Below are 20,624 nucleotides of genomic sequence, written 5' to 3'. Positions count from 1 at the left end.
CAAGGCGTTAAATCAAGCTTATTTCCCAGCCCTGGAACCCCTAGAAGGTTCCGTCGCATGGAAGTTATGTAAGCTTGACCTTCTGCAAGCTCCAGGGTTGGGTTGTCTACGGGCCATCACAGACCTTCCGCCTTCACTGAGTAGCAAAATGCTAAAAATTTAGATGACATTTGTTAACAGATAAGTCACTTATCAAAGATACGATTGACACGGAGGATGCGACAGTCAGTGCATGTACTTGCCTATTTGGGGTTAGCTCTTCATGTCAACGCCCGTCCCAAGTCAAATCCACGTCAATCCACATCCACCCCCGGTTTAGCTTCAAAAGTCCGGAGGATCTCTATCGTGTGGGCCCCCTGGACCATGCACCCGATATGGTGCCTAGAATGGCATGTCCAGCCGAATCACTTATCGGAATTTACATAGCTAAGCTTGGGTTTAAGAGCTAGTTACATATTCACCTCATCTATCTTTACTATCTTCTTCTACCGAAAGTTATTCACAATACGAAACACAGAAGACTACAGCCATGGCCGACTTGTCTGTTCAACTCACAGCTCCTAACGGCCATACTTGGACTCAACCCACCGGATTGTTCATCAACAACCAATGGGTCAAGTGTTCAACTGGGGAGAAGATCGCCAGCATCAATCCCACGTACGTGAGAGATTGAATTGAAAGATTCTATGCAATAACGGCATCACTAACTGGTGGTCAAATAGAACGGCGAAGGAGATCACATCAATCCACGCAGCTTCCGCCCAAGATGTCGACAAGGCCGTCAAGGCAGCTCGCGCAGCTTTGAATAACCCTTGTTGGCGCGACCTACCCGGTCTTGACCGCAGCAAACTGATGAACCGCCTGGCTCAGCTCATCGAGGACAACCGCGCCACGCTTGCCACCATCGAAACAATCGACAATGGAAAACCGTATTCCGTTTCTTTCAATGACGACCTTACCGAGACCGCTGAGACAATCCGTTACTATGGAGGATACGCCGACAAGGTTTTTGGTCAGGTCATTGATACAACGACGGATAAGTTTGCTTACACCGTGCGGGAACCCGTTGGTGTATGCGGGCAAATCATCCCGTAAGTCCTGCAGGCCTAGAATCAAACATCGCGAAGCCAATTGCTAACAGCGACACCAAAGATGGAACTTCCCCCTTGCCATGGCCGCCTGGAAGCTGGGGCCAGCCCTCGCCTGCGGAAATACAGTCGTTCTAAAGCCAGCGGAGCAAACCCCCCTATCAATCCTCTTCCTTGCGAACCTGATCGTGGAAGCAGGCTTCCCTCCCGGTGTGGTGAACATCGTGAACGGGCATGGCGCCGTCGCTGGAGCTGCACTCGCCTCACACATGGATGTGGACAAGATTGCCTTCACGGGTAGCACGGCGACAGCTAAACAAATTATGAAGATGGCCAGCGTGAACCTGAAAAACATCACCTTGGAGACGGGTGGTAAAAGCCCGCTGATTGTCTTCAATGATGCGGATCTCGAGCAGGCGGTTGAATGGGCCCATATCGGTATCATGTATAACCAGGGTCAGATCTGCACAGCGACATCCCGCATTTTGGTACAGGACGAGATCTATGACCGCTTCTTGGAGGCTTTCAAGGCCCAAGTAAAGAACGTTTCCAAGGTCGGCGATCCGTTTGAGGAGTCAACCTTCCAAGGCCCGCAGGTGACACAGGCTCAGTATGACCGTATCATGTCCTACATTGATGTCGGTAAGTCTGAGAAGGCCACTCTGATTGCTGGTGGTAAGCCCTTTACTGGTGTTGGTGATGGTAAGGGCTTCTTCGTTGAGCCTACTATTTTCACTGATGTTACGCCCAAGATGCGTATCTACCAAGAGGAGGTTTTTGGTCCTTTCGTGGTAATTGCCCGATTCAGCGAGGAGAACGACGCTATTGAGATGGCCAACGACTCAACTTATGGTCTTGGAAGTGCGCTGTTCACGACCAACCTGACTCGGGCACATCGCGTGGCTAAGAAAATTGAGGCTGGTATGGTCTGGATCAATTCTAGCAATGATAGCGATTGGCGTATTCCGTTCGGTGGCGTGAAGCAATCCGGTATTGGACGTGAGCTTGGAGAAGCTGGTCTTGCTGCTTACTCGAATATCAAGGCTATCCATGTGAACATGAAGTCTAAGCTATGAAAGCAACCATGGCTTGAACGACGCTTTGCAAAAGGAAGAGCGTATTGTACATAGCAAAATTGAACCCTTAATGTATGACAAATATTACCCATTACCGCAACCAACTTCCAATCTGATCTGATTTCACTGGATTTAGGCTCTGTTCTTTCTCCCGAATTGTATGTTTACTGGCATTGGCAACAATCTCTCAGTGAGGTTCGAAAGGGCCTCACTTTTTCGTCGCTAGAGATGGATATTAAGCTTCACTGGTTATGGAGAGTCAATCGGCAAGTCTATCCAGTGCCAGTTTGAGGAACCGAATTCTGAGCAATCAAACTACTTGACTAGGGAGGATTCAAAGGTGTTAGGTTTCTACGAGATTGTCAGGTTGTCAGGTGAGTAATAATTGCTGATGAGCTCCTACTAGTAGATCATGATGGTTATTGGTCGCATTTGCGACTTCACTTTCAAACCTGTCGGATTTTTTCGGCTGTCAGGTTGTCAGGTGGCTGGCAATATCATAATATCAGTAGCTACCAGTATGCACTGGAGACACTGAAAAAAAATATATATTTGAAGGAGATTGGATTTGGCTTGAGAGAGGAGGCATTTAATCTAGGCGACCCCATAGTAGTTACCGGGTCATGAGGCGATTGATATAAATCATTGATATTTGGAAATCTATAGATGATCCAAAGGTGATTCCCTCCTCGCATTTTGCTCTCTTCTAGATAAATCCCCTCCAAGAACCTAGATCTTGCCCTTTCCCGACCACAATGCAGTTTAACGTAGCTGAAGAGATCCCTTCGAAACTCTAGAGGGCCCATTGAGAACCCATTCTATAACGAATTTGAGTAGAATGCTCGAGGAATATTATGTATACATGTAGGCTGTTCGTCGAGACATCCCGTTAACAAATCCGATTTCACCAAGCAAAGCACAAATTCGAGAAAAAGTGCAATATTGGATGAAACTTTTGGTCAACATCATCCAAGTAACCTCTCATAGACCTTCCTTCTTTGGCCCAGGCAGCGGATCATTCGCAACCGCGTGGGCTTGAATAACATGAGGAATAGAGTCCTCGGTGTTGAGATAGGTGCGACTGCCCTGGACGAACCAGAAAGATACAGCGATAACAAGCATGACGCCAAACACGCCGATAGCGTAATTCATATCACCACCTGAGGGGTTGGGTGTACTAGGGAAGAAAAAGAAAACGGTGGTCACACAGCAATACACAAGGGAGACCCAGTTTACCGGTGCACCCAGTCTCCCAAGGTTGAACTGGCCACCATGTGGGAGTTTATTGCGGCCCATTAGGAGTAGGGTCATGATGGGCAGCCCATATGAGATGGTCAAAGCGATGGTGCTGACGCTGAGGATTGCGTTTAACACGGTCTCTGCGAACAGGAATAAAACCCCGACGAGTGCTATGATTCCGCCCTGGAACCAGAGCGCCCTAACGGGGGCCTTCCAGTAAGGACTCACCTCCGATAGGTAGGTGCTAAAGGGGAGTCCACCATCACGGGCAAAGCCCCAGGTGAGGCGGGATGCCGTGGTCACGATGCTGATTCCCTGCCCAAGGCCATTCGTGATAAACAGGGCAATCAATACTGCACCGCCCGTCTGACCCACCGTTTCTTGGACGAGTTCCATGAACGGTAGGCCGCTAGGCGAGTCCACCACTGTGTCCACCTTTTGAATACAAAAGAGGCAGACCATCATCAAGATGAAACCGCTGACCGCTCCGGAGATCACAGAAAGATAAATCACCTTCGGGGCATTTTTGCGAGGTGCCGGAATCTCCTCTACCAGGTGAATAACGGCATCAAAGGCAGTCAGTCCATATGCAGCCTGGACTAGACCGATGAACCAGACAACGCCATCGGGCCAGCCGGTTTGGTTGATCCATTTTCCAAATGCGAAAGAGGCAGGCTGATAGAAAAGGCCTTCTTTGGTTCCCACTGAAATCAACAGGGCAAGGCAAAAAACGAAGAATAATCCAAAGAACCAGACTCCGACAAAATTGTTCAGCCATGGCAGGAACTTGTCCTTCCGACACCCCATCACATTAATCAGTGTGAGGGCAAACACACATGCAATATAAACCACAAACTCAAGCCACCCTTTTGACGCACCAGTCCAAGATGGACTAAACATAACCTTCATACCGAGAAGGAAATTGGTCATAAACGCCACCTGGGAGGCGGCCAGTGTCCACCACCCAAAAACATTGATCCAAGCACACATATAGGATAGGAAGCGTCCAAAGCGTGAGTCCCAGAGACGGTAGATCCAATATGCCTGTCCGAGGGCAGTAGGCATGCTGCTGCAGATCTCACCCAGCGAGAGGGCGACACAGGTGTTGCAAAATGTAACAAGAGACAGTCCCCACAGGATAGAGACGGGGCCGCCGTTGATCAGACCATCGGCAAGATCCTGGGCAAAGGTAGACCATGTTCCTAGCACGCAGAATGCTAACGCTAGCATGCTCCAGATGTTGAACTTGCGGGCAAGTGTTTGCTCGTGGCCGAGTTCGGCGAGGTCGTTGGCATCTTGTGTGCTTTGGTCGGTTGGTTTGAGGGTTGTTTCAGTTTCCACGTCCATCGCAAGAGAGAGGGTTTGGATGGGTAGGAATGAGGACGGAGGAGGGGTTTGAATTGTTCACTTGAGGGTCATTCCCAACGTAAATGATGCTGTGAAAACAAAGCACTTCTAGTTTGTATGCTCTAACGGCAATGTACTAGATCATGAATGGGGTCGCTGGAGCACTTGTAGGAACTGAATGTCCCGTATCCCCATTCACAAAACCTGGGGTTTTTGTCTTTTTCCCGGGGAACCCCATCGGCGTCGGGCTCAGTGGCCATAGAGAGGGGCATTCCTGGAGATTCACCGAGCGTGGCCCACATGGTAGATCTAAAACCCCCAGCCATTTTATCGGGGAGGTCTGTGTAGAGTTCCAGTTTTTTTTTGTACCCCACATGAGTACTGAAGATTCCCTCTGTGGAAGGTAGATGCGGGATATATGCAATGTCGATGATCAGATATCCGGAGAACTGGATATGAGCAATTTCGGTGGGAATTTCATTCTATGACACACAGATTTCAGGGGTTAGACATCACGGTCGCACCTCTTGGAATTGATTTTTCGCTTGAGAATTGTTAGGATTGTCAGAGTTGCCAGTGGAGAAGTTGAAGACAAGCTTGTTTTCCTGCATGGACCTGCCTAAAACGTAAACACTCCCAAATCTATAAACTGGTGGCATCTTCCATGACATATATACATGAGAACGGGTTTGGAATTTGCGGTAATTAGTGAAAAATATGTCTTTGTCAAGAACTGGGGAAGCACTCCCTATAGGAGGTCACAAAGCATTATTTCGCTCACTGAGATCTTTGTTCGGCCAATCACAGCCCGAGGATCAACATAGCACCAACACGCGCACGAGTATATATGAGTGAGGTCTAGGAGTTCCTGGGGCCCTTCTGACCTTACTGTTTGTGTTCAGCTTTCTCAATATGCCTCCAGCCGAGAAGCAAAAGGACTCTCACCGTCATCGCTCTTTCAAGGGATGCTGGACCTGCAAAAAAAGGAGGATCCAGTGCGACGAGTTACGCCCAGGCTGTAAAAAATGCAGCTCCAAGGGACTCACTTGTGAGGGCTATGAGATCCGATTGCGCTGGGGGGCTGGTATCGCCTCCCGAGGGAAGTTCTCGGGTGCCGAGAAGCCCGTGAAAGAATCTATACCCCCACGGTCGAAGCGAAGATGGGATATGCGAGACAAGGGGGACAAATCTCCTTTGGGGGATCAGAATGGTCAGCCTGTTCTAGTCTCTCAACCTCCAATCCAAGGTATCACCAGTTCATCAACGTCTTCAATGGTTCCGATGGTACCAAGCTCACATATTCTTCTAGATCGAGAACCTCAATTCGTTGCCGAGCGAGCAACAGTCAATATACTCAACTCATCCTGGGAGCCGGATTCTCCTCTGAGTTCGGCCATTAACAAGCATTTTGAGATACCTGTATCACTAGCCACTTTGGCTGCGAGTGGTGTGTATGGTCGGGATCCAAATATGACGGATCAATATGCCCAGCATGCAGCTCGACGGAGCATATTGGCGTGACAGTGATTTATTTTGGATTTTTGTATTTTAGCCCTGCGAATGACTCGCGTTGTTATGAATTTATGACACAAAAAGGTTATGATTCACATACAAGAATGATATTACCACATTAAGATCGTTGTATATATATGTCCTATTCATCCTCACGAATCGTCGCGCTCCCCCCTTTCCGCCCCTTGCTTTCCAAATTATCGGCCATCTGGGATGCTTCAGATCGATGACCTGCTCCTCGGGTATCCAAGCTATCAAAAGATTCATAAAAATGCGACGATCGGCCGCTCATCACGTTATCAATCGACAATGGCGACGCCATTGACAGTGAAGATGGGCGCCGGTTATGTCCTGTTGGATAGTAGTACTCCGAGTCCGCCTGACTAGAAGTTCGTGGTGAAACGGGAGACTGGGAGCCTCGCCTTGAATCAGTGCTGGTGTCAGGTTTAGAAGGCACACCATGAGCGAAGGACGAGGCGTTGAATGGTGTGGGGAGCTCGACGGGCGATGAATCTGGATGGACATCAGGATGAGTACTGCACGCTATATCGCTTATCAGGAATAAATCAAGCAAGTCATCGACATACCATGCATCTCATATAGTGCACCTCCTCCAGATTCGACCGTGCCAGGGGTTGCGGGCGAGACGATGGAATCTGGTACAGTTGAAGCCTGCGTCATCGATGGCTGTGTTGATCGCTGAGTTGGCGTGGTCTGCATCGTCTGCCCAGTCTCCGTGGTCTCCATACCTGTGGATTCAGATACTGGGCCGGGTCCAGGAGACGCTGGGCCGCTCGCGTACATCCATCCCGGCTGACTGTTCCTGCTTTTAGCCTCTGTGGCCTCTGATTCAGCTTCTGCAGTCTTGCGTTGACGGTGACGTCGGCGAAGAAAAAAAAGCCCTGCAAGGACCGCAATGATGAGTAGGCCCAAGACCGCGCCGATTACTCCACCAGCCCAGCTGGGGAAACCACTGCGCCCGTTGTGATCGTTCACGGCGCCACTGGTGCTGGTATTGTTATTGCTGCTTGTGCTATTGTATGGCCAGTATGTCTTGATAGGCTTGCCATACTTTTTGCCAAAGACTGCCGCTAGGGAGCTGTTGGTCCATGACGATGGGGCGGCGGCGGTGGCACCTCCATCGGTGCTAATAGGCTGTCAGCCATGACGGCTCGCTTTCCTCACTGCTGAGTTTATACTCACTTGCCCCCTATATGCTTCGTGACGAGATCTGGCACTTTATACTTACTCCAATTCCTGGGATCATATCCATCCTCAAATTTCAGTGTGTTGAGATTGAAATTGACAACGACACCACCCTCCAGGCAATGACCCGTATCAACATGGTGACCTCCGACCGCCAGCATTTGATCAGGATATACTTTGATGCATCGGTGGCCGCTGCGACTGTGTGTGTTTGTACCGTTGTATGCCTTGAACCACTCGAAGGAGGGTAGAGACAATATATACACGTCGTCTGACGGATTGGTGTCAATTTTAAGACCGTCATACCCCCCATAGATGTAGATATTGTGAGATGACCCATCTGCAGCACTTGCAAGCACAGAGCAGAACTCCGTCAGTTGTGGTGGTATATCACCCTTTGTTTTCTGGAGATACCAGGTCTTACTCTTGACATCGAAGACCGAGACTGTCTCCATAAAGGTCGGACTAATCTTCTTGCTCTCTGCCGTTCGAGATGAATTTGCATCCGCATTCCGGTAAAACTGAATGGGTTCAATCACTCCGCCAATGGCTACCAAAACTCCAGAGTCGGATACAGGCACCCAGACCAATTCCGCTCTGGAACGAGGAGGGATATAGCTCGGTAGTGTCTCGTTTGTCCACTTTGCATCTTGCAACACCGACATGTCCACGGTGATTAGTGTGTCGGCCGGCTGGTTGGATTGAAGCTGGTTTACAGTAAAGTCGCTCCAGTTTGGTGCACGCATCCCGCTGAAATAAAAACCTAGCTTCTCGCTGGGCGCAGATGCACCAGCTCCATTGGTAATATACCGTGTGACGTTAGTAGAGAGTTCTTCTTGTTTCCAGCCCGGCGCCCACAAATTTCTATGAGGACCATACTGGTGCGCGGCGTACGACAGGACTTGATTAGCCGCTGGACGGCCGGAGATCCCGCTATTAGGGAGCATGCCTCTGTTATATAGAGCCGCAGGGTCAGTGAGTTGTTAGACGAGTGAGAGACGAGGGACAGCAACCCATAGAGATAAAACTCGTTGTCATTGGCAAGCATCATGCCATCAACATAGTTTGGCGCTACACTAGTAGCACCATCAAGGACCGACACATTGTTGAGGATGTGCATGAAATCCGATGTAGTGTTGAAAGAAGTGGTAAGGTTGAGGTAATGAATGGTGGATTTCACATCTGCTGCTCGTTAGCTATGCACAAACATCAAGATTCATTTAATTGTGCCTACTATCATCTGGCATTGGCAAAGTGCAACCGTCATCATAATCCCTGGAATTGTCAGTAAAGGTCATAAGTGACCATAGGAAACCTCATACCATTGATACCATAGCTGCCCGCCGTCGAGGTAGATTGTATCGCGCAGGATATTCGCTACCAGTGTCAATCAAAATAACCTATCTGAAAAAAAGCAACCGAGTGCCTACCACGTAGGCCTTGCCAATTGCACATCGAAACGTTGACCTGAGTCGGACGTTTACTACACACGGCCACTGCCCAGTCTACCATGCCCAGCAGCAGCACCGTCCCCAAAAGGAACCGCATTTTTTCAATTGATTAGATGGTTGGGAGCATCACTTCACAACTTGTAAATTGCAGAAAAGTCCGGATTTTCATCTGACAACTACCCCAATGCGAAAAGGCAGGGGCGGGAACTTGTGATGCGGCTTTGTTGTCTTTGGACCTCTGGATCTTCTTTGTTGTCAATTACCCCACTCTGAATACGACCTGGGAAAAAAAAAAAGACGAAAAAAGACGAATCAAAAGATGGGAAAATGCAGTGAGCATACTTAGCTTCCGGCCCGGACGGCCTGATCATGACCGTGACTGTGTTGATGCATTGCCAGGACGCAGCTACGGGAGATGCAACCCATCAACCGCAGGGGTATGTATTTTTGCTGGCCCCCGCCTGCGCTCGAGGCATAATGAGAGAATATCATTTCCTTATCAATCATGGTCGGGGGCTATGCCGTCTGAGCTGCCCGGAGGTGACCGCGGAGATTTTGAGCCTCGTAATGTTGGGCTTTCTTTCATTCGGGAGGGCCGTGCGTATGTATGGGATATCTGCCAATTCCTTCTATTTTATTTGTCGGGCTAGTTTATTTTGCTGGATATCTCCTCAACTTCTACAGATACGCGAAGATGAATACGCTCGTTTATTTGTCGCTGACTCTCGTCGCTTTGGTGGCATCAAGTCACAGCAGTTTAATCAACAGATCTCCTTCAGTGCTAGAACTAGAAGGTGGATTGCCTGCTACAATAAGAGTGGGAGTTACCCTTTGGCTCGGTGATGGCGAGTCATGCACCGCTGAAACTGTCACCCACACTTCTACGCAGACTGGAGATATCTCTCCAGGTGCCACTACAATCACCATTGTCGAAGCTACGACCAAGACTGTTGGTGGTTGTCAAAATGCTCCTACTCTGGATGTCCTTGCCAATGGTGGTATTGGACTGGTAGCTCCTACTGCGAGTGCGGCTATAGTACTGCCCGACTATGATTACACAGAAACCATCACGGATTACACGACTGAAACTATTACATCCTGTACATGCACCGATGACTCGACATCAACATCTACAACTACAACCACATCAGTCCCTACGACCACATCAACTCGTACGACCACACCAGCCCCTACAACCACATCAACGCCTACATCAACATCAACGCCTACATCAACATCAACATCAACATCTACATCCACATCCACATCCACATCAACATCAACATCAACGCCCACATCAACGCCCACATCAACGCCTACATCGACGTCTACATCAACGCCTACATCGACGTCTACATCAACGCCTACATCAACGCCTACATCAACGTCTACATCTACAACCACATCTACAACCACATCTACAACCACATCTACAACCACGGCTAGAACTACATCCCAATCCCCATCCACATCAACGACATCACCTACCACTTCACTAGGAACGACGACTCTAGCAACTATTACGGTGACGACTAGGACCACTTCAAGCGTCAGCACCGTCACTATCCCAGGTACATTGCCACGCATAAAATTGATTGTTATTGCAACAGCTAACACTAGTAGATTTACCACCGACCAAAACAGTCCCTCCATTGAGTACTACCACCTCTACGCAGAGCTCTGGCAGTACTACCACGCTATCTATCTCTGTGTGCTCTAGTCTTGTCAGCAACCCATCCTACACGCCTTCTGCCGCGTTGCCAGATGACTATACCTGGGGCTGCGCACCCGGGTATCTTTGCAAGCCAAGTCATGTAGGCGATCGCTCGGGATGCAACGTAGAAGCAGGTCTTCCTGACCCCGGATATGTCTGCATCCCCTCAGACTGCATTGTGGCTCCACCTGTGGACCTCCATCCATCTTGGCAGTACAATGTCTCGAACAATTATTACAATCTCAATCCGGAAGACTTTGGTCTCGATTACTCCATCTTCCATCCCTTGGAAGATTCGGTTGCAGCCAATAGTAAACGCTACATGTCCTCATGGGACTTTGATGTTGCCCAAAAAGCAAAACGAATTGACATTTCAGATATCCCCTATGTATGTTACAATGATTGTAATCTTGCTGCACGAGAGCCAGAATTGCTCGGAAAGACACCTGGGATTTGCAAGAGTGACTCGGCATTCATGGAAAATGTGGCTATTTGTAAGGAGTGCATCACCCACAACCGCGAATCTGGCTCTGATGTATATACATCCAAAATGATGCCATCATTTGCTCAGTGGCTGAATTATTGCTCCGATAAGGTCACTTCCACAACACATGAAAGTGCCACTGCCACTGAAACGAAAACTACGGCGACAAGCACCCAGACCGATGAAACCACTACTACAAGCACCGAAGCAACGACAGCAGCCACAATAACAAAAACCCAAGCTACTCGCACCAAGGCTACCAGCGCAGAAGAGACGAGCACTGGGCCCACAATTACCGAGCCCAAGAGCACCCGTTCTCCTGAGAAGAGCACCCAGTCTACTGAGAAGAGCACCCAATCTACCGAAGAGAGCACTCAATCTGCTGAAAAGAGCACTCAATCTACTGAAAAGAGCACTCAATCTACTGAAAAGAGCACTCAATCTACTGAAAAGAGCACTCAATATACTGAAAAGAGCACTCAATATACTGAAAAGAGCACTCAATATACTGAAAAGAGCACTGCTATCACTGAGACAAATGAAACGTCTGATTCGGCAGAGATAACTCCGTCTGTCACTTCTATCACCACGCCAACTTCCCGCTCAGTTGTGCCAACTTCGGCGTCTGGTTTCATTGTGACAACTTCTTCCGCTGAATCTGTTGTTCAAACCTCAACGTCGAACTCACTGATGAAAAGCTCAGTGGGTGGGTCGATTATGACTACTTCGGTATCTGGCTCGCTTATCACAACATCCTTGCCCGATTCGATTGACACTGCGTCAAGCACTCTGGGCGTAGGCTCAGGGAATGGAAGCACATCCGACAACGCTTCAGATAGTACATCGAGGTCGGGTCACGGAAGTCAGACTGCTTCAGCAACTGCTTCCTCGGTTTCACCGTCCTATAACGCGGCACGATCTAGAGATATCTCTCATCTTGGCTTAATGGGTCTGTTTTGGGCTGCTTTCGCACCACTCCTTTAGAATCCTGTCTTTTTGCTGCGTTTTTGTTGATCTGTCAGATGTTTATGATGTACTTAATTGGTTTTAGTAATCGTGGATTTATTAGTCCGCTTTAATGAAAATCATCTAAATGAAAACAGAGAAGAAGTAGCCTCTGTGCTTTCGTCTAGACCTTTTCGTACATTTAGGCTGAGAGATGTATAAAATGTCAAGTACTCATTCCAAACACTGGAATTGTAGGGTAGATCTGGTTAGAATCCCACTAGACTGAGTAAGCAAGAGTGCCCAGCTATAAAAAAGGTTGGTTGCCAATAAGCGAAGCCGGTTGGTGAAAGAAAGGTTCATGGGATGGATGTGCGTTTCCTTTCTGTAGTACATAGGCGACTGCGACGGACGTAATGGGACATGATGGCGCTTGGTGACTGCATCCAAGGCGGCCGACACTAGCGCCCGGCAAAGCCCATCTGGGGGTTCAACTGGGATCTTATGATCGTATTCTGACCTTTCACTTACTATTCGAGTCAATGTCTGTGACATGGCTAGATTGAAGAAGGTCACTGGACTTCACCGTTTCTTTTCCAATGAGGAAGAGGCTATAATGGCCGTCTAGGCTCGATGTCTGCATTTTACAGCTCTAGCCGTGTTTCCAACAGGAGCCTTGGAGAATGTCAAAGAACGGTGTCAAGAACGGTGTTCAATCAAAATTAGAGCCCGAGCCCTAGCCTTCTTTTCTCATAGAAACAACAAGTTTTGATGCGCTTGAATTAACACGCGGATCATTATTATGGCCAAGTCAGTTCTATTCTCGTGATTCTACGACCGTTACGCCTCTACTGTCAAATGGGTCATTGCGCCCGGTGTCCACACCTGTGGGAGGTCGCCCCCGAGCCTAACGATTGGCTGAGCGATTGACTGAACAGCCTCCTCTTTCCGCCCCATCCAGGAGCACATCAGGTCGACTTCCCCTCATCAGCATCGGTTCTCCTCGGCAGTTCCCTCACTCATTATCGCCCATCCACAAAATGGCCCAACAGAGTTTGTCAGACATATTAACCACCGCCGCTGTGGATCTGGCCCCTTATGAAACTCTCTACAAGCATTTCCATACGCACCCCGAGCTCTCGCTTCAAGAAAAGGCCACATCTGAAACGATCGCTTCACATTTGTCCCAGCTGGGAGCGTATGAAATCCACACCAACATTGGAGGATATGGTCTTGTAGGTGTTCTCAAGAATGGCACCGGAAAGACAATTCTTCTTCGCGCCGACATGGACGCACTTCCAGTCAAGGAACTCACCGGCCTCCCCTACGCGAGCTCGGTGACTATGTCTGATGCTGATGGCAATGAAAAACCAGTAATGCATGCGTGCGGTCATGATATGCACATTACATGTCTCCTCGCAGCTGCTGAGGTTCTGGCCCGTACACAGAATTCGTGGAGCGGGACTTTGATCGTACTCTTCCAGCCAAACGAAGAGCGCGGCGGAGGCGCTCAGGCTATGGTTGATGATGGTCTTTATTCAAAGATTCCCATGCCCGATTACGTTTTTGGTCAGCACGTAATGCGAATGCGGGCGGGAAGTGTTGGTTCCCGACCTGGCACGATCATGGGTGCTGCCGATAGCTTGAAGATCACTCTTTACGGTCGCGGTGGCCATGGGTCAATGCCCCATCAGACCGTAGATCCCGTGCTCCTTGCTGCACATGTCGTTGTTAGGCTTCAGGACATTGTGAGTAGAGAGGTGGATCCGAGCGATCTTGCTGTCGTGACGGTCGGGAGCCTGCAGGCAGGGCAGACAGAAAACATCATTGCCGATCGGGCAGAAATTGGGGTTGATTTTCGGACTGTCAAGTTGGAGACTCGGGAGAAAATAATTGCTGCCATCCGGCGCATTGTTGAGGCCGAGTGTGTTGCCAGTGGATCGCCGAAACCGCCGGTGTTCACACCGACGAGGCGGTTTCCGCCCACCGACAACGACAAACATGTGGCTTCCCAACTGGCGGCGTCCTTCGCAGACCATTTTGAGGACTTTGATGACGATACTCCAAGGACCAATGTTAGTGAGGATTTCTCCACGTTGGGTACTTCTCAGGGCCTTCCTTGCTCCTTTTGGTTCATTGGAGGAATTGACCCACAGCTCTGGGATATGGGCCAAAGAAAAGAAATTCCCATGGATGAGATCCCTGGAAATCACTCGGCCCTGTTTGCTCCAGTAATTCAACCAACGATGAGAACTGGAGTGGATGCATTATGCATCGCGGCTTTAACATTTTTGAAAAAATAGTCATCGGCAGCCAAGAGGGGCTCTAGCCGTTGAGAAACGTTGGCGCTGTATATAGTGAAATGCTTGAAGCGCCGAGGGAAAAGTTTCGATTCCATATCCTCTGGGTTATGGCCTTTCCGCATAATGTATATCTTATTCTGCAAGTTTATTTTATCATCTTCGCCCCGTGAGTGGCGGAAGCAGAAACCCGATCTGATATTGATATCTCATCTTCTATATGTCATTGTTCAAATCCAGCCAAGAAAGACACCACGGCCGACGCAAATGCTTTGGAATCATCCTGACCCTCATCAAATTCATTCCCAACTTGCTGCAAGAACAACGCCAACTTTGACTCCTTCCAGCCCATGACCGGCGCAGATTCCAAGCACATTTTGGTCATGCCAAAGACATCCATTTCATAATGACCCTGCACCGACAGCACTCTACCGGGGTAGTACAATCCCTGGATAGGGCAGATTGGTGTACTTCCAATATTGATCCACGGCGCGGGCAGCGAAACCGGCGGGCAGTCGGTAAGGGTAACAGCAGTTCCCTTCTCAACCGCCATCACCCGATCGCCATGGAACATCTGAATACGCAACTGTCCCTCAGGAAGATCACCGAGTGCACCAGGGAATGACTGTACAAATGCCTTTTCCAGTCGAACGGTATGAATTCCGACTTCACGACCGAGAGGGCATTTTTCAACCCAGACATCGCGGACCGGGTCATCCACATTGCGCACGAGAGCGTGCGAAATCAGTTGATGGCCGAAGCATGTGCCAAGGATGCGGACTTGTGGGTATTGGTTGTAAACTGTTTTGACGAATTTTTCGAGTTCTTGCATCCACGGGGAATGATTCATTTCGTATACGCCAGGCGACCCTCCGGTGATCAAGACTGCGTCCACTGGGGATTGCACGAGTATTTGGCTCTCGGCTACATGACCGCGCAGCTTGTATAGTTCGGGGTAATGGCCTCCTCGGATATCATATGGGGTGATCTTGATTTCGAGTTGCTCTTTCTCGGAGAAAAGAGTCTCGTTCAGTCGTAAGGCAGTCTCGCGGAGGATGGTTCGGAAGTGGGCACTACAGAGTCCTCGAGCCTCGTATAGTTTTCGAGCTGGGATATCGACATCTAAAACGGCGATATGAATATGATGAACCATTTTTCAAAGGGTGTTTTAATGGGATATTGGAATTATGGAGAGTGTGAAGATTTCAACCTTGGGTCTCCTGCCAAAGATAATTTCCCCATCTTAACTCCGAGACCAAGATAGAATTGGAAACCAGTTAGGTAAGAGGTAGCGTTGTGAATTGCGTTTATATTATAATTTAGGATCGTAATAATAAAGGATCGCATCAACAGAATACGCAAATACGCTGAAGCTACTCCAACTCCAACGGAGAAATTAGGTAAAAGCTAACGTTCTAAGCTTGTCACTCGATGAGCTTATTTTTTTTTACTATCCACACCGTCTTACACCGAATACGTATTCAGATCTTTTCGGTAGAAATAGGGCTTCCCGAGAATAAACCGGGTAACTGCGATACTCAGATTTGCTGGGCCCTAATTTCAAGCATTTCAAGCTTCACCCTACAAAGCTTCCGGAACCAACAGCTCTCGCCCAATTCATATTGACATTCAATTCCTCAAACCACGAGACCTCTTTCTACAATATAGTTCAGGCTCAAGCTCCCTAGAAGGCTAGGGCATATGTTGATCAATATTTGCCGAGTGCTTGGTAAATGGAGCATCCGGAAAGTCAACCCCGTTTCTTGAATCTTTGTAAAGTACAGGCAAAATTTCACCTTCAAATTGTCGCGTCGATCATTTTGTCGGCTACTTCGAGTAATGTATCGGCCATAACATCCATCTTAGTATCAAAGATCTCAATACACGACTCCTTCTCGTAGATAGAGCAGTAAGCGCCGCGGAAGCTAATCATTTCGAGACAAGTTAGCTAGGATATCTTCATTTCCTTTTGGGCAACCGTAAGACCTACCCAGCTTTCACGGCCGCGCTTACATCCCACATATGCGCCGCCACGAACCACTTTTGATCCTCGGTATTGAACTTGTCTAGCATGGGCTTGTAGGACCCCATCGAAGGTTTGACCATATCAAGCGGGGACTCCGATGCAGAATCATGTTTCATAAACTGATGGCAACTGACGAGATTTTCAGCGGGCATTTCAAAGCCAGCGCGCCTGAAATAACCGCCGACTCTTTCTGTGTCGCCTGTGGTTAAGCACCAGATAGTGAAACCATTCTTCCTTAATTTTTCCATCATGGCATGGCATTCCGGGCGGAGTTCCAGCTTTGAGTATGCATCCTGGCATATGTCTCTTTCCTCGTCAGTCGCAAACGATCTCGGGTTTTCGATGCCGGACATGTATAAGACACGGTAAAAGAGCGCCTTGAAAACTTCCTTGTACGGCACACTCCGCTTGGACATGTGGAGCATTAGAGACTCGAGCTCGGAGGATTGCATCCATGCAAATCCGAATATCTTGGCCGACACTGCATGGGCTTGCAATCGTGGGCCGAGAACCTGTTCGATTGTGTCGAGAAAGACGTCGAACGATACGCAGGTGCCGACGACATCAAAAACGGCGTGTTTCTTTGAGATAGTCATAATGCGCATACAGGATTTTGGCTAATGATTTAATGAAATTGAACTGGTAGACTGAAAGGATCCTGGGATGTCACTCTGGACCTCTTCACAACCATTTATTTAATGAGCTTCGCCAATCCCATATTGTCTACGGACCGGCGCTATCTGATCATCCACATTTCGTGAATCAAGATAAGAATTGAGATTCGCTCCGTACATATGAGTTCCGAGAGATGATACGCAGACAGCGACGGGGTGGGGACTCCGGAACTAACTACATCCTCCTTAGTACTCCGTACGGAGTACACTCCGGCAGCTATCTTTGAACCAAAACCATTCCGTGCTGGAGCTCGATCACCTATCGATTACATTCTTTCAGGATATTCAAACCACAATCCAAAGGAGTGTTTGTTGTCCGATATAGAATCGTTGAGATATATATCATTTATTTTTGAGGTTCGCAGAAAAGAATACGATCTTTCTCATTTAGTCAACATGCCCCATTGACATTGGTATTCATAAACACCCAAGTCTAAGTCCCGAGAAGCGTCCAGAAAAAATCTAATTATTAATTTACCGAGTTAGTATAGGTATAGGTGTTGAAAGACGTTCATCTAATGGTCCTATATGCACTTTATCAACCACTATCTATCTACTGATCACGTAGACTACCATCAAAATTATATTTCCAATTTATGGCCACTTTACATCTCTTGAAGTCAATTTAAATAACCTTGAAGACCCCTAAACTAATCAAGCAACTCCACCAGCGAGCCAAGAGGTCTTGTAGATACAGTGATCCAAGCTCTGCTCCATAGAATGTTCAGCCTGCGAAGACCTTTCCTTGGCTTTGGCTTTGGCTCTGGGTTGCGATTGGCAATATCGATGAATGGTTGGATGGGAATATCTTCCAGGGGGATGATCTTTGTCTTGCAAACAAACTTGTACCCGAAATGCATGATCAGAAAAAGGGGAATATTGATATAAGAGGAGACAAAACCTTCGTTGTCCCAATGTCCCTTGATAAACGTAGAGTACCCGCCAGTGATGAGCAGAATACTAAGCATGAACAGCGAGGCCCAGCTGATATATGGCTGGAATGGTGTCGCCCATGGGAGAGACTTTCGAGAGATCCCTTGCTTCTTGCACCCATAGTAGAGACGAAGATATGTGATCAGAATAGTCAGCCAGTTGGTTAGAGTTGTGATGGAGACAAGATCTTGTAGCCAATCAAACACGGTGTTGGCAGTGGAAGAGAGCGACATATATCCTAAACACATAAAAAGGCCGTAAAGTGAAACTGCAACCCAAGGAACCGAGAATCTGTTAAGGCGAGTGAAGAATTTCGGGGCTTGACTGTTCATCGCCAGCCCAACTAATGCCCTAGTCCCTCCGAGCATATTTGAGTTGCCTGAAGACCATGCCGACGTGATGATGACAGCATTGATAATTGATGGCACACCTTTGATGCCAGCCAGAGTCGCCGCGATCACAAAAGGAGACTGCGAAGCTGTCCCACTGGAATTGCTGAGTCTAGGGTCGTTAGAGGGGACCACAAGGCCAACCATGAAGATTGAGATGACTGAAAGGAAAATGTCAGAGCTCAGAAAAAGAGGCTTCCCGTTCTATTTCGAAATTCACATACCGTAGAAAATCAATATACGAATGAAAACACGCTTGGCTGCCTGTGGAATAGCTTGCCTCGGAGATTTTGTCTCTGCGGCAGCAACAGTAATTACTTCAATCCCCGAATAAGCGTAGAGGGCACTATTGAGGGATGTCCAGACACCGAGAAAGCGACCAAGAGCACCACCGATCCCAAGGTATTGAACGAAAGGCCCAGGATTGTTCCAGTACTCAAATCCGATAGTTTTATGGTCAGGACCGCCACCACATGTGATCACAAGAGCCTGATTCATACTTGTTAGCATCACTACTCACCAAAATTCAAGCTACGCTTACCATTATGTTGATTCCTATGATCAGCAAGATCTTTATCATGGAGAAACCGAACTCGAGCTCCCCGTATACTCTCACAAAGACCAATGCGGTAAACACCATGAGCAATCCAAAGATAGTGATCCAGATCGCACCATTGATATCAGACCAGAACTGCACTAGCACAGCAGCAGCCACAATCTCTGCGGGGATAGACACAAGGTAAGAATATACCACGTTGTAACCGTTGGCAAATGCCAATGCCGGGTCAACAAAGTATTCGGCGTAGCGGACTATTCCACCGTTCAGAGGAACGAGTGTGCCCATCTCGCCCACTGCAAGGGTTACCGTACCAGCAACATATCCCATGACTAAGTATCCTAAAAAGGCACCCAAAGGACCTGAACGCGAAATCGCTCCACCAGAACTGAGGAAGAGGCCTGTTCCAATGGTACCAGCCAAAGCGATCATTTGAATGTGTCTTTGATGAAGGCCTTGCCTCACAGTCGAAATTTCCGTGAACTCTCCAGCATATTCACCTTCTGGTTGAACAGGCAACTCTGGGTCTGGTATTGTGGTCTTGGCATCTTTGTTTTTCTCGAAGGCGTCAGAGGAGCCCTCGCGGCCAAGAAAAGTCTTCATCGCGGAGATTCCTTTTGACTGATGTTGTCTCGTAGGAAATAATGCGTATTGCCAATACTGGGTTGTCCTTACTAGATAGCACAGATTACGACGTACCTCCGAGGACGATATAGCTTCAATTTATAATCTCCTTTGTTAGTGGTCTTGGATATTTTTAAAAGAAATTGGAGTGGAAGGCCACGGAGACAGTGATTGGCAGATGGATGAAGATATAAGATGACGAGGGCCCAATCAGTAGACTTGCGAACTATTTAGACAAAGTTTGATTGGGAATATGAGATAGCAGCACATAGCTGATAAATGAGGTGAAGTCTAACTCCGCAGAACCGACAAGCCGCAAATTCACTCCGTGAGATAGTACTAGTAGCTCCGATAGATAAGGTGTAATGAGCTGAGTTGAAATTGGCGGCTCGAGCACCAATGTCGATTAGGCGATTCTCATGAGACCAGACATGGTTAACCAAAAGAATATATTTCAATCCCCGAGGCATGCAGTATCGATCCGTACATGATATCATTCGTAGACAGGGGCCGTTAAAACATGAGAGTATGCGTGCATAGTTTTCTCATTGACTTTGGCCAAATATGATGCATTAATTTGTATACCTTAGATAAGATATTGCTTGTATCAACGAATACATACATCCTGTGCCAAAAGTCTTGCGACAAACCCCACATTTTTAGCGCATAGTATATCACCCCCCCAACCACCCTATTTATTTTTTTCTTCCTACAACAACCATACGCTCTTCCGGCACTGAAATCTCTGGAAATAGGGATATTCAATACGAGCTATCTCCTAAGCAACGTGCGGGGATATATAGTGCCCTAGATACTGGGGTATCTACTTCGAAACTTACCATTGAATATAGCTATCACCGGAGCACTATTTACCGTACAAAAGAGCGGTTTTTAGAGTAAAAAAATACCTTGTCGAGACCCTATACCGGCCGCCCCCAATCTTGGCCCGTAAATTTATATATTTACGGGCCTACTAGAACCCTCTTTGGTCCTATAAACGCCTTAGCGTAAGCTACCCTAGGTACCTCTCTCGAAGTATAATTCGAAGGGTTTACCGAGC

At 48.0% G+C, this 20,624-nt stretch overlaps 9 protein-coding genes across 9 annotated transcripts; 4 read left to right on the top strand and 5 right to left on the bottom strand.

Moving 5' to 3' along the window:
- Nucleotides 1–529: 529 nt before the first annotated feature.
- Nucleotides 530–2,164, top strand: N7500_010839 (Aldehyde dehydrogenase N-terminal; the record flags this gene model as incomplete). The annotated part of the gene is made up of 3 exons (XM_056681977.1): nucleotides 530–657; nucleotides 723–1,091; nucleotides 1,153–2,164. 3 exons carry the CDS (start codon nucleotides 530–532, stop codon nucleotides 2,162–2,164), a joined length of 1,509 nt encoding a protein of 502 aa, XP_056527386.1.
- Nucleotides 2,165–3,145: 981 nt separating this feature from the next.
- On the bottom strand, nucleotides 3,146–4,750 carry N7500_010838 (uncharacterized protein; the record flags this gene model as incomplete). The annotated part of the gene is made up of 1 exon (XM_056681976.1): nucleotides 3,146–4,750. One exon carries the CDS (start codon nucleotides 4,748–4,750, stop codon nucleotides 3,146–3,148), a length of 1,605 nt encoding a protein of 534 aa, XP_056527385.1.
- Nucleotides 4,751–5,662: 912 nt separating this feature from the next.
- On the top strand, nucleotides 5,663–6,271 carry N7500_010837 (Zn(II)2Cys6 transcription factor domain-containing protein; the record flags this gene model as incomplete). Its single annotated transcript, XM_056681975.1, has 1 exon — nucleotides 5,663–6,271. The coding sequence occupies one exon, from the start codon at nucleotides 5,663–5,665 to the stop codon at nucleotides 6,269–6,271; it is 609 nt and encodes a 202-aa protein (XP_056527384.1).
- Nucleotides 6,272–6,404: 133 nt separating this feature from the next.
- Nucleotides 6,405–9,016, bottom strand: N7500_010836 (uncharacterized protein; the record flags this gene model as incomplete). Its single annotated transcript, XM_056681974.1, has 7 exons — nucleotides 6,405–6,775; nucleotides 6,850–7,409; nucleotides 7,466–8,419; nucleotides 8,458–8,650; nucleotides 8,703–8,743; nucleotides 8,791–8,845; nucleotides 8,899–9,016. 7 exons carry the CDS (start codon nucleotides 9,014–9,016, stop codon nucleotides 6,405–6,407), a joined length of 2,292 nt encoding a protein of 763 aa, XP_056527383.1.
- Nucleotides 9,017–9,437: 421 nt separating this feature from the next.
- N7500_010835 (uncharacterized protein) lies at nucleotides 9,438–12,101 on the top strand (the record flags this gene model as incomplete). Its single annotated transcript, XM_056681973.1, has 4 exons — nucleotides 9,438–9,520; nucleotides 10,071–10,305; nucleotides 10,366–10,444; nucleotides 10,543–12,101. 4 exons carry the CDS (start codon nucleotides 9,438–9,440, stop codon nucleotides 12,099–12,101), a joined length of 1,956 nt encoding a protein of 651 aa, XP_056527382.1.
- Nucleotides 12,102–13,102: 1,001 nt separating this feature from the next.
- Nucleotides 13,103–14,365, top strand: N7500_010834 (M20 family metallopeptidase; the record flags this gene model as incomplete). The annotated part of the gene is made up of 1 exon (XM_056681972.1): nucleotides 13,103–14,365. One exon carries the CDS (start codon nucleotides 13,103–13,105, stop codon nucleotides 14,363–14,365), a length of 1,263 nt encoding a protein of 420 aa, XP_056527381.1.
- Nucleotides 14,366–14,585: 220 nt separating this feature from the next.
- On the bottom strand, nucleotides 14,586–15,515 carry N7500_010833 (type 1 glutamine amidotransferase; the record flags this gene model as incomplete). Its single annotated transcript, XM_056681971.1, has 1 exon — nucleotides 14,586–15,515. One exon carries the CDS (start codon nucleotides 15,513–15,515, stop codon nucleotides 14,586–14,588), a length of 930 nt encoding a protein of 309 aa, XP_056527380.1.
- A 645-nt stretch (nucleotides 15,516–16,160) lies between these two features.
- On the bottom strand, nucleotides 16,161–16,984 carry N7500_010832 (putative 2-haloalkanoic acid dehalogenase; the record flags this gene model as incomplete). The annotated part of the gene is made up of 2 exons (XM_056681970.1): nucleotides 16,161–16,287; nucleotides 16,353–16,984. 2 exons carry the CDS (start codon nucleotides 16,982–16,984, stop codon nucleotides 16,161–16,163), a joined length of 759 nt encoding a protein of 252 aa, XP_056527379.1.
- Nucleotides 16,985–17,712: 728 nt separating this feature from the next.
- On the bottom strand, nucleotides 17,713–19,543 carry N7500_010831 (uncharacterized protein; the record flags this gene model as incomplete). The annotated part of the gene is made up of 3 exons (XM_056681969.1): nucleotides 17,713–18,545; nucleotides 18,609–18,873; nucleotides 18,926–19,543. 3 exons carry the CDS (start codon nucleotides 19,541–19,543, stop codon nucleotides 17,713–17,715), a joined length of 1,716 nt encoding a protein of 571 aa, XP_056527378.1.
- Between the last annotated feature and the right edge of the window lie 1,081 nt (nucleotides 19,544–20,624).

The sequence above is a fragment of the Penicillium coprophilum genome (genome assembly GCF_028826855.1).
Source record: "Penicillium coprophilum strain IBT 35676 chromosome Unknown utg000007l_segment0_segment0, whole genome shotgun sequence".
NCBI lineage: Eukaryota > Fungi > Ascomycota > Eurotiomycetes > Eurotiales > Aspergillaceae > Penicillium > Penicillium coprophilum.
The sequence above is the reverse complement of the archived record's forward strand: the minus strand, read 5'-3'. Positions and strand labels throughout refer to the sequence as shown.